The sequence below is a fragment of the Choloepus didactylus genome, chromosome 4 (genome assembly GCF_015220235.1).
Source record: "Choloepus didactylus isolate mChoDid1 chromosome 4, mChoDid1.pri, whole genome shotgun sequence".
Taxonomy (NCBI): Eukaryota; Metazoa; Chordata; class Mammalia; order Pilosa; family Megalonychidae; genus Choloepus; species Choloepus didactylus.
In genome coordinates, this window is record NC_051310.1 from 131158665 (window position 1) to 131171895 (window position 13231).

General features: G+C 37.9%; 1 protein-coding gene across 8 annotated transcripts in view; it reads left to right on the forward strand.

Moving 5' to 3' along the window:
* The window catches only part of ATP8B4 (ATPase phospholipid transporting 8B4 (putative)), a 273488-nt gene extending 262576 nt beyond the window's left edge, over window positions 1-10912 (forward strand). For all 8 annotated transcript variants that reach the window (XM_037834015.1, XM_037834017.1, XM_037834013.1 and 5 more), the window contains 3 exons: window positions 3962-4100; window positions 7003-7133; window positions 8766-10912. In XM_037834015.1, coding sequence (XP_037689943.1) covers window positions 3962-4100; window positions 7003-7133; window positions 8766-9047 — 552 coding nt within the window. In that variant the 3' untranslated portion in view covers window positions 9048-10912. The remainder of the gene's footprint in view (window positions 1-3961; window positions 4101-7002; window positions 7134-8765) is intronic.
* The last annotated feature ends 2319 nt before the right edge of the window (window positions 10913-13231 follow it).

Here is a 13231-nt window from a genome sequence, read left to right on the forward strand (position 1 = left end):
CCTTCTTGGAACATCAAAATTTCAACTTGAGAGGCAAATAGCTTCCCAGTCCCTGCTGTGTTGGTCTAACTCTTTGAGAAACATCACCACTTCTTTTTATTTCTAGGTGGCACGGAAAACATCTGCTTTACTATGGAATAGCCAGACCCGAGTGTATAAATGTTTGTAACCATGAAAGCTCAGCAATTTTTACTTCACTTAGAAACTTCTGCATTTAATATATAGTAAGTCTCAGGAATTCTGTGAATAAGCTCGGTTTGACAGCATTAATGTTCTCTCCATGCTGTCTAAGCTTGACTTGTCATTGTGGTAACAGCCCCCATGAAATTTCCACAGACTATAATTACAGTTGTAAATCTTAAGTATGTGTCCTGCTGATGTTATGAGCCAAATTTTAGCAGTTTCTTTCCTTGTTTTTTGTTAAGATATCAGTTTTTCAGACTCTTGAACTATAAAAAACTTTTTTTAAACATTTCAAACACTACAGAAAATAAAAAAAACAAATGAGCCATCTTTCTCTTCTTCCCCATTACTCTCATCTTTAACTACTATTATGATTACCATGGTTTAAATACTTTGATATTTTTTCTTTGCTTTGAGACACACATACACATTCAACAAAAGGATCATAGTTATGCATATCGTTCCCTAATAGGCCTTTTTCACTGGACTAGATATTCTGAACAGGTGTCCAAATCAATACAGTCAGTCAATCTTAGTCTTTTTAATAGTGACATAGACTTTCATAGTATGGATATACAGTAACTTATTCATAAGTCCTCTATGATTTTGTTGTTGAAGGAATGCTGCAGCACATATACTATCATATATTTTAGGTATTGTCAGAGACAAATTACTAGAAATCATATTGCTGGTGTCAGAAGTGCTAATTTTGAGTATTTTGTTGTTTTCACTTATTGGGTCAGAGTCTATATGCATTTCAAATTTTCATAAATATTGCCATATTACTTTCCAAATAAAAAAAAGTTTGTAGTTACAGACACAGACATTTCTTTAGCTTAAGCAAAAAAATTAATAAATAATTAAAAAAAATGGTTTATTAGAAGCTATCAGAGCACTCCAGAATCTCTGGAAGGACAAATGAACCAGGGATGGTTGCAGCTAGGCATAGTGCTTCTGGGTGCAACACCCAATCATGCGGCTGCTAGTGAAAACACTGCTATTCCCACCCCTAATAGTCTGGCTCTAATCACACTGGGGACTAGATGCCAGAAGGCTAGCTGTAGACTCCCAGAAAAACCTTCGTCTCTACCTCCGTGCTTGTCAAATTCTGAAAGCAGTATATTAAGGTCGTCCATTATGATTATAATTCTTATCGAATGCTCCTTGTGTTTCAAGGAGGTTTTATCGTATATAATTTGTGGCTATATTATTTGATACATAATCATTCTTGATTTTATTTATTTGTAGCTTTTATTTATTTTCATAGTAAACTAAGCTTATGTAGGTTTAAATTTTTATATTGGTTTGCTTCCTTTACTTTTCTTACTTTCAATTTGCCTGTGCCCATCCCTTCATTTTCATTTTTTTAAATCTCATTCTATTAGTTTTTCCTCCTTTGAGAAGGAGTTTAAGCTTCACATCTTTACTGAAATAACGTACATATTTATTCTTGCTCCTTTCATGTTATCTTGTAATTACTTTTAATTCTTCCAAAATTTCTTTTCCTTCATCTTAGTTGGCTGCATTAATTGTGATTTTTACATATCCCGTTTCCCATGAATAATTTACAAGTTTTACTATTGTAACCTTATTTTACTAGTGATTTCTCCTTATTTTAATACCAAAATTAATTCATGACCATATCCTCCACCAAATGTTTTACTATCCTGTTCTAAATCTTTCCTTATCCACTTCCAGTTAAACAATGTTGGAAATGTTTTTACTTTCTTTTTCTTTCCCTGTCAGTAATTTAAAATTTTCTTTCCAGGATGCTATTAAATGCTCCCTTAACATGTATTTTGGACTGTTTCAGAATTCTTTCTAAATGAGTACTGCTGCTCATATTCACATTATTAGTTATTCAGAGATAACTATAAATTTACAAGAACCATTGCTCACCACCATTTTTATACTCTTGTCTTCCCCTGTTTTGAGGTCTTTGTTCTGATTTAATTTTTATTTGGCTGCAGTAATTTCTTTGAGTAATTTGTTCAGAAATGTTTAATAGAAGTTATACTTTTGAGCTCAAAACTGCCTTTACATTTAAATGATATATTGGATAAGCATAAGATTCTTGAGTCAGAGCCAAATTTTCCTTTAGTTTTGCAAATGTTCCACCATATCCCAGTTTCAGTATAGCAGTTTGATGTTAAGTTGATGCTCTTTCCTTTGTAAGGAACATTTTTTCTGTATAGAAGCTTATGTTCGTTATCCTTGGACTTCACACATGTCACCAGAGTGTATCTTCTTTCATTAATTTGCCTAGGATTTAAAGGATCCTCTCAATCTGAAAATTTATGCTGTTCATGATCACAGAGAAGTTTTCTCCTGTCATTTCTTTGATTGTTGTTTCTTAATTTATTCCTTTATCTCCTAAAATGCCATTATTTGTATATGGGCTTATGGAATTGTCATCTATGGATCTGTCATCCATTTCTCATATCTTTGTGCACATTGTTTCCATTTCATCATGTTTTTGCTTTCTATTGTAAGCTATTACTTCCATTTGTTTTTTTTTCCCAAAATATTAATGCAGTTCTCATAATTCTTATTTTGACTATTCTTATTTTTTCTTTATTGAATTTTTAAATTCAGAAATAATGCTTTTTTTATTCCAGAATTATTTTCTGTGATATAATGACATCTCCTTAAGAGTACTCATTACATTTCTTTTTTATTGTTATAGTGCTCAGCTGTCTAGTCCATTAGTTCTGCTTCATTGGGAGCTACCTGTTCTTGCTTTTTCAGTTGGGTCCTCTCAAATTGGTGGTGATTTTTCTCCGCTTACTCACACCCACATAGGTCAGGTTATTGGTGACTCTTGGTGATTGTGAACTGATGGGTGGTAGAAAGTACAGATGGAGATTTTGGTTTAGTGTCTTGACAGTCAAATAAACTGGAAAACTGCATCTTTGCGCTGAATCATGGATGGCAAGACTCTCTGTTCTCAAGTCTCTTGAAGAGAGAAAGCGCTGTCTGCTTATAACCCCTGCAGTTTAATCCAAGGCTGCTGACATCCTTATAATGGGGTAACATTTTAGAGGACTGTAAACTTCAAGTGGGAAGAGGAACTGTGTCTTCCATATACTGAGGGGACAATATATGTACAATGAAGGTCTTCCATTGTACAGATAGGGTTCCCTCCAGCAGCTGAAAAATGTGTGGAAGCCGAGACACCAAACCAGTTATTGGAGGTAGGAGGGCTCATCAACATGCTCTTGGGTCACCATGAATCCCAGTTTCTGAATTTTATGCCAAAAGAAGAGTAAGGATTATCTTTGCAATTATTTGAGTAATTTAAGAAAAAGGATTATCAAAATGAATTGGAATATTCATTTAAAACAACTTATGCATGTGTTAAATGGTCTTATGGTAATGTATCAGATTATAAAATGTTGCACTTGCTCAGTACAAAAAGAAAATTTTTTCTCAATCGAAAAATTTGAGAATAATTTGGAAAGTAACTTTGAAATTATAAACCATTTAGCTATCTTATTTCTCACCTAAAAGAAGTTGAACATTTTATCTCCTGACTCAGACCCAACCTTGGCAGATATAATGGCTTGGGAGATACAGGTTCTAAAGTCAATCAGCTACCAGAAATGTCATATCAAGTGAGTCCCCATATTGGGCAGAAAGTAGAATGCCTGTGGTTTGCCTAGCAGCTGGGCAGGCACAAACATCTTGATGAAGAGCCACTCTGGGGAAATATCACTCAGTAAAATGATGCTTTTCTAATCCCCAGAGACCTCCTCTTTACATTTGATTTTATTTACAGATAGCCTTGGATACTAGTTACTGGACTGTCATTAACCACATCTTCATCTGGGGAAGCATTGCCACTTATTTCTCCATTTTATTTGCAATGCACAGTAAAGGCATCTTTGGCATCTTCCCAAACCAGTTTCCATTTGTTGGTAAGTGAGTGCTACTTTCTAGTGGGGTCTGGTGAGATGTTGTTATTTATTTGTCTTTGTAGCTTATTTTCTGTATGGGCTGGGGATGTCCGATGATCCTGTCTCCTGGAATTGATTGAGCCAGGCATCCGAAGGCTTCCAGGCTTGAAAAGGGATCCAAAAGATTATTTTCTGCTGTCTCCACCAGTTGCAGAAGAGTTATTGAGATGGCAGCTTATAGATTCCCAAGAACCCAGATGTAGTAGGTTGTCCCTCTGTGGGTAAGAGGCATAGCACATATACTGGGCTGCCTCAAGGCCTGTGGAAAGTTCATGTACAGTAGAGGGAATAGAAAGGAACATTGCAATCTCCTTTTTATGCCAAGTTACCACCGACATCTCAAAGTCCACCCCTGGAACTTATTTGCATTTAGATAAGAAATAAATGTTGCATAGTTTAGAGCCTTCTAAAAACGGCAGCACACTAGCCCATAAGTAGCATGAAGAGTAGGCCTTGGAGTTAGCCAGCGTTCAGGTGCTAGCCCCACTGCTTATCAGTTGTTAACCTTAGGTAAGTTTCTACCCCTTTCCATGCCTTAATGTCCTCACCTGTAAATTGGAGATATTAATAGTTCCTATTTTCAGTGAAATTTTGCGAGGATTAAATGAGATAATGCATGCAAAGTGCTTAGCATGTAGCCTGACATAGAGTACTTTTTCAGCAAATGTTAATCATGATGATGGTGATTATTATTATTCAAACAAATGTGACTTGAATACTGGTTGGGAACATTGCAGAGGGACTTAAGTATCAGGTGGGTGGCAAAAGTTCCCTTAAAATCCCTTAAAACCCTGAGATTCTATGATTCTACAAAGAGTGTACATCTGGTCTATCTATGGAGTATACATCCATTGCACACCACATTTCAAAATAATTCTCAGTAAAAGACACTATGCTTTACACAAGGGAGTTATTAGTACACTTTTCTCAGAAGTTTTGAAATCTCTAGGGTGTGTGAGATAAGTTGGTAATAGTGACGTTCCTGAATTCATCCCAGAAAACTGTGGGAAAGAGAGATACACAGTGGCAACCTTCTTGAGCTCAATCAGTCAAGACTGATAAAGTTCCATCCATCAGTTGGGGAACCCAGCCTAGAAAGACAATTCTTAGAAGATTGATTCATGTGAGAAGCAAAATAGGAACAACTATGGGGTTATACATTCCTGTTTCTGCAAAGACACCTGAAATTATAATTCCATTTAAATGCACACATATGCTTAAAAACATTGTTCTTCAACTTTTACCTTGCCCTGCATGTACATGGAAATCTTTAGATTGTACTATTCTTACTTAATATGTAACGTTAATACTTTATTTACCAAAAAATCCCAACCATGTAGAGACATGTTGGTTATGAACAAGAATAAGCATATTAGGAAAGAAATACATAAAAGCTATTTTAAGGTTTTTGCTGTTGTTGTTGCCAAATTTGAAAGTTCAGTGCATTCACCAGAACAGTTCCCGTACTAAAAGAGCATTCTGATATGCATAATCAGACTGGAACGTCTCAACTGGAGAAAGTCGTTTGTGTGGAGGCCGCTCTCTCCAACTAAGCAAATGCCATTCCAGGAATTAATTACTGAGCTCCAATAAGACTTTGTAAAAGTTAGATCAACAATGGGGTTTAAAAATTTTTTTCCCCTTAGTAGCCATCAGCAAGCAGGACTGTGGTTTTAAAGTGAAGCTTGTTTTTCCAGCCATGCCTGGGGTTACTGAGCTTCGAAGAGCTCAGAGACATTTCTTTTATTGAGTCAAGTTTGATTCTGCCCATGTCTGAAGGCAACTGGAATCAGCTGCTTTTTGGTAGGCAGATTCTACCCTCCAAAACCAGAAAAAGCAGACATACCAATCAGTAGCCAAGCCCTCCAATCCAGAACCGATTCAAACGGTGTTGACACTTTGGCATTGGGAGAGGGGACCTGGATAACTCTGGAAGTATCGTTGTATATCCCTAGAAAACTAACAGGGACGAATGTTTATTTTGGTGATATAAGTAGGGTTGGCATCTTTCCATTGAATTTGTCTGACTTACTGACCAATTTTATTGCTTTGTTTCAACAAACATCACAGTTTATGAAGTGAGAGTATAAAGTATGGAAACTGGCTTGGAAATCAATTTCACTACTCCACTGTAATAGACTGTTAGATGGCTACATCAGCAGGATCCCAGTAAGAGGCATGCTATTTTCACAAACCTGGGAACATCCCTGAAATTCCTTGGAAGCCTGAGTACCTCATAACTGAGTAAACATCAGAGAACTCAGCAAATCCCTTTGAGGCACGTTTTCTAGTGAAGTTGCCTGGAATTTAAACGGTTGACCCTGCAATAGATGAAACTCACCCCTTATGACATAGCCAGTGAACAAGGCCATTATTTGGGATTGTACTTGCATCCAGGACATACATCATACATTGTGCAGTTTTGATAGGATAGGTTTTATTTGAGTCAATGAGAGTAAATGTGCCTTTAAAAATTAATGGTCATTTTGCAGTCAAGGGGTCTTGAGGATGGATGAGAGAATTGTGCTTCAGGAGTACAGCAGGACTTAGCTTGGCTCAGAGAATGCTTGGCTCAGGCTGGCAGTCCCCAAGTGATCAGGCCACTGAGAAGTTCCCAAGGGCGCTCTTATCACTTTTGCCTTCTCCTTTTCACCACTGAACATACTATATACTGGGGAAAACACCCAGTGATTCTATATGTAGTCCAAACTACCATTTCAACACACACACACACACACACACACACACAACACCTAAAAAAAAAAAACAAAAAACAACACCTTACAGGAATAGAAGAAGAGCTTATTAATTCAGTAGTTCAGTCCTATTTATGACCAGAATGCACATTTTTCTTTAATTGTAGGAAATGCACGACATTCCTTAAATGAGAAGTTAACCTGGCTTGTTGTTCTCTTAACAACCGTGGCTTCAGTTATGCCAGTGGTGGCATTCAGGTTTTTGAAAGTGGATTTATACCCAACCTTGAGTGACCAGGTACGTCACAGTGCTGATGAGTATTTGGAGGGCTGATTCCTGCCTGTTTGAGTGGTGTCCTTCTCTGTGTGATTGGGGAACTGATGCCTAGAGATGGGCTAAATGAAGCTCCCATCAGCAAACACTCAATCAGAGAAGATGAGACTGCCCACGTCTTGAATATGCTAGTCCTGTGAGTGCCAATGAAGAAAGATGTCTAGACTAAATATGGGTGGGGCATCAAAAATGAGAAGTTAAGCTGGGTAATTTAAGTCAATTTTTAAAGAAGACATTGATATCATTTTGGACAGTTATTCCAAGGCAAAGGCAAGTTGTAGGCAATGTTATTGGTTCAAGTCATAAGTAAGGGGTATAGTAAAAAAAGAGACAAGTATGGTAATAGGTGAAGGGGCTCTAACTTTTTGTAAAACTATAGCAGCAAATCCAGGAACATGGGGGAGATGCAACCTTCTGAACAGTTTTAGGAAAGGAACAGCAATATCATGGTTGGATTGGAAAGGATAAAGCTAGAGGGAAAGTAGAAAGAATAGCCTATAGAAATACCTAAGCCAGGAAAGTAGCAGAACATATTTCAACATTTCAGGGGAAGTGGAGTGTAAGCAAGATGATGGCAGATTAGGTAAGAAACCAGGTAAAAAGAGAAAAGGATAAAGGAAGGGGAGACACATATTTGTAGAAAAACACTGATGGGTTGAGTGGGCAGACCCCTGAGGCTGAGAGGAACTGAGATAGAGCTTCCCTTATTATGATGTCACTCACATTCTGAAGCCAAAGTGTGAAAAGACTTCATCTGAGATGATTCACAGAGTGCCCTTTTTTGTCTGTCCTTTTCCTTTGGCCCTGTGAGCTGATTCCTACGTAAACCCAGCAAAATGATGGATGAGCTGAAGGAAGGAAGATGATGTTTATTTCTTCCTCTGTTGAGTCAGATTGTGATTGTCTGCTTAAAAGCTTTGTCCTGACACGAAAGTCAGACTCCAAGAGTTCAGATGAATCAGAACGATTGGCACTTGCACGCAACTTGGGATCTTTTTCTCCTCCAATTTACAATGAAATGAAAGAAATGTTGAAACCCTGCTCACATGATGTTGAGCCCTTCAAAAGGCCCCTAGAAACCCCAAAGAAAACAAAGCCTTGAAAGTCTTTGTGGTACTCTGAGCTACCACAAGAGTTGGAAAGTTCTGACTCTTAATCTTTGTTCTAAATTTTCTCCTAGTGCAGTTAGTGAGAATCTCTAAAAAAGAGGGAAAAGACCTGCTTTAAGGGAATGAAACTAGAAAGTATTAGAACCTGACTGAGTTTGGTGGTGCATGTTAGGGAATCTTGTATAAAAGTATGTTCATATTCATTTAAGATGGATGTATGAGATAGAGACAATAATGAAATTTGTCTTAACACTTTTCATTAACTTAATAGACTTTTAGTAAGAATAATCACTGACTAGTGTCCAGGGTAGTCTTTCAGGTGGAAAACTTCATTTTTAGGCTGGGAACCAAAACTTTTCTTTGCAATGAAAGTTAGGGTTTTGTTATTGTAATATTGTTTTTACCAGAAAGGCTTTTCAGAGTGACCCCCCCCACTGAGGTCTGTTTTTGGAGGCATCATCTCAATCTGGATCTCCTTCCTCTCTAGATCCGCAGGTGGCAGAAGGCTCAAAAGAAGGCAAGGCCTCCAAGAAGTCGAAGGCCTCAGGCCCGCAGATCAAGCTCAAGAAGATCTGGATATGCTTTTGCTCACCAGGAGGGCTATGGGGAGCTTATCACATCTGGAAAAAATATGCGAGCTAAAAATCCACCCCCATCGTCAGGGTTGGAAAAGACACTGTATAATAGCCCCAGCTGGATTGAAAATTTATATAAGAAAACCACAGATACAGTGAACAGCTTTAGCCAGGATAAAACAGTGAAACTATGAGTCAAAATGAATTTGAACCACATAGTTATCTTTTCACTTCAGCTGGAGCTGAAATTCAGCTGGCTCCAGAGGTTGGGATCAGGGGGTAGGAGTGGGGCAGGTTGCCTCATTTCACTTAAATCTGTGGCGGGCAGCTGCCAGTGCTCTGCAAGAAGTGATGTTCTCCACGGAGACCAGGCCAGATGGTCACTATCTAGTTCTTGATTTGATGGGCAAAACCCTCAGTTCAAGCACCATACAATAACAATTGACTTTAAACTTTAGAAACTCATTTAATGGAGAAAAATTTGTACATCCGCTCGTTTCAAGTGGCTCTTCAGATGGATAGAAGAGTACATTCCAAAGGCTATATGTCCCAGCTGAAAAACATGCTTGTTGACAGATGAGCATGTGTATATGTAAGAACAGCCCTTTCCAAGAAACGCTTTCAGGATTTAAAATGTGCACCAAGGTGCCTTCCAACTAAGGGCAGCTTGTCCCTCTCCAGTCTTAATGTCTACCTAGCTGTTCAGTCAGGACAGCAAATCCCTGCCTGGAGAATAGAAACACATGTTGGTGTTCCCCATTTTTCTATCAGTAGATGCCAAGGGAAAGAGTAAACTGAACATCTTTAAAGTAATGAAGGCTGGTAATTTGATTGAATTTATTGAAAAAGCTCTAAAACTATCATTTATGGATGTGCTTATGAAATCAAAGAAAGGCTCTCTAATAATTATTCTAAATATTTTAATGATTTTTGTACCACTGTCAGTAGAACTTCCTGTGTCATCCAGAACCATTAATAGAATCAGCAAAGCATTGGAATTTTATACATTAATGATAGTATTCCACATAGTCTATGGTCAAAGACTTTTGACATTTCCAATTTTAGAAAGTTAAGGTTTGAAACCAAACAATTAATAAATTATCTCTTTAATTACTATTTAAATACTCAGATTTGGGTAATTTACAGTTAGTTGCTTTTGAAAGCCAGCTCTCAGGTTTATAATTCAAACATATAAACATGTAGATGAGGTTAATTTTTTGGAGATGTCCCAACCCAAATTTTAAGTCCACATGTGAATCACTATTATGTTTCCTGTAAAGGGATTCAGGCAAATTGTGCTCCAGTCCCAAGCTCTGTCAGTTAACCTCTGTAACCTTGGATAAGTGATGCACCTTCTCTGCGTCTCAGTTTCTTCCTCGGTAAAAGGATATACTGTCTGCCTCATATGGTTGTTTGAGGACTGTCAAAGCAAAAATTCTGAAATTGTTAAAAATGTAATTCTCATATGAATAGATGAGTTAAGTTTCATTTAACTCATCCTCAAAATAACAGAGCAATTTGAAGAGAATCTAAAGAACTAGAATTTAAGAAATCAGTGGGGAAGGCCATAATGAAATGAGATTGCTAAGTAAGATACAAAACTGGTTACTATAACTTTTGAGGTAAATTTTTTCACCAGAGACCAAAAATTAATCAACAGACCTTATCAGTTTTTTACAAGTCAATCCCTAACTTTGCAGGTTCCCAATCTGGCTTCTATTGAATTATTAGTCAAAGTTACATTTCCCAAGAGAGTCAGATGACCCTTGAGTGAGCTTGATGGATAATATACAAGAATGATATTAATAGGTCACATAATTGCCTTTTTTTGCTGTATGGGATAATTTTTCCTGAATAGAATGAAACGAGATGTGTGAAAGAGATGTGTGCTTTAACCACAGTAAATGATCATACGTGTTCCCTACTCCCCTAGATATCTGCCAAGACCAGCCCAGATGATAGTTTTCAATGTCTAAGTTGTCATTTGCTTCTCTATGTTTGCTTGCTTTTTGTAACATTTTTGAAAGATTTGAAACTTTTAGTAAATGTTTTGGCGTTATCGGTGCTTCATGTTTTGTCTGTTCTTTATTGGGAAGTCATTGGGGAGAGCTTTTGTTATATTGGTAACAGATTTTTTTTTTTCTCCCCTTTACATGCCCTGGGAGAAAATCATTCTTAGGATCAAAGTCAAGAATAAAATTAACCAATTGTTCCTATGTATAAGGGATGGAAAATATTAGGAATGGTCCAAGTTTGCAAATTGAGTTCAAATTAAATAAGACTGTTTATAAACAGATAATGTGGATGATTGTGAGAGAAACACATTATCAGCTTACTTTGGTCCCATGAGATCCAAATAAGCTCACACACCCATTGCAAGATCATTTGTTTACAAATGACAGGGTTTATTGTAAACCTGAAGATGAAAAGAGTAAGGAGTGAGTGGTGATGGTGGGGCTCTGGGGGAAATACAAAATTTTAATTTCACACAAATGTTATCAGATTATTTGGAAAGCAAAAGCCTTCCCCCCCCCTAGATTTGGGGCTTAAATTGTTCACTTGAGTTTTTAAAGTCTCAGCCCACATTTTGAGCTATTACAGGCAATTGCAAATTCTATTTCTCTGACTTATATCTGCTGTATTTGCCCTTCCCATCTGCCTTCAGGTATACATACATTAAAGGAAAGAAAGAAGGAGAAAGGGATAGAGCAAGAAAGGATTGGAGGGAAGGAAGGAGGGAGGGAGTAAAGGGTTTCCACTTATGTTTCTGGAGGTGATGTGACTGAAAATTAAACTTAATCCTTCAAAGGAAGAAAAAGTTAGAATTGTGTTTAAAACTTGATAGCCACACCTCCGTCATAGTCTATGTGAGATCAAGAAAAGCCTATCGGAAAGGGGTCGCAGCAGCTCCGGCCTTGAGTGAGCTGGGGCATGTCACCTGACTTCTCCAGGTCTTAATTTCCTCATCCATCGAAGGAGAAATCAAACAGGGTGTTCTCTAAGCCCCTATCTAGCTCCCTCATTCTGTGACCTGTTATGGCCAGTATTGCCCACTGTGTACTTGAAGATGTCTTTGTTGACCGAGAGAGATTGGATCGGGTGCTCTCTTGAGGGCTGGGTCTGACTCTTAAACTGCTTGTCTTTCTCAATAGCCCTGATATACTGCTCCCTGGGGCTCCCTCTCCCCACCCAGAGGTGCTAAATCCTATGGCCTTGCTCTTCCTGGGTCAGTTGAACACACTCGTTTCCTGCTAATGATTCGCTGAGATCTTATCACCATGTTCTCATTTCCTTCCCAAAGGTTTTAGAAAACAAAAGTATACAGAAACAAAGGTAACGTACTTGCACAAGCCCAGAAAGCAGAGGGCTATTTTCAAGTCCCCTCTACCCTGTCCCTGGGCTTACAGGAGATTCCTGGGGCCTCAGCTCCCTCAGGATTCAAGTTGAAACAACAGAACTTGAGTCTCTTCATAGTCATAGAGCAATTTTTCAGTGTATTTATCACTTTTGCACCAACTGTTCTTTGAGCCTTACAACAACCCTATGAAGTGGTCAGGACATTCATATTCAACACATTTTAGGAAGAGGAAATTGAGGCTTTGCTCTGACACCATATCCAGAGCTTTTTGCCCACAATTCCCCACTCCATGCCAAGCTCTCCTCATCGATTTGGGATTTCTAAATGGGCCATCCTCCTAAAACATTCATCCAACTTCTCAATTGCACAAATTCAGTGAAAGAGTGCAAATGTAAAAACGTTTTGAAATACATGTTTTGGCTATTCTTTTTCCCTCTTGCGCAAATACCCCAAATTCCCTCCCCCATTTCCTCCCTTTACCTTAGCACTCTATGGAGTTAGATAGGTGTGGAGTGCAGAGAAGGGAAATAGCCTTAAACTATTTATCAAAATCAATAGGAAATATGACGAATCAGAAAAGGCTGGACTTCTGATTTTTACAGTAAGAAATTGCATTAACTCTGTTAGTGTGTGCACAAAATGCCTCTAGATTGATATGATGTAATCACATAAGTTAAACCACTCAGAATTATTATTTTACAGTTTAAAGAATTAAGCACAAAGTTTGACAGAACCAATGAGACATTGTGAACTTTGTGATGGTCTTTTACAGGTCCAGAGTCAGGTAACCATGTGGGACCAGTTTTCCAATTTGTGCATTAACATCTGGTGTTAAATGCCTGCAGTTTGCTCTACTGTGTCACATTTCATTCCTTAAGGAGAAATCATAAACTTTTGCAATTCTCCAGCATAAGCATTTCACCAAACTGCCTGGAAGCCAGAACGAAATGACCCATGTGTTTTAAAATGCTCATTGCAAAAGATTTGGAGGGCCTTGCAGGGCTTGTCTGTAGGTCTGGA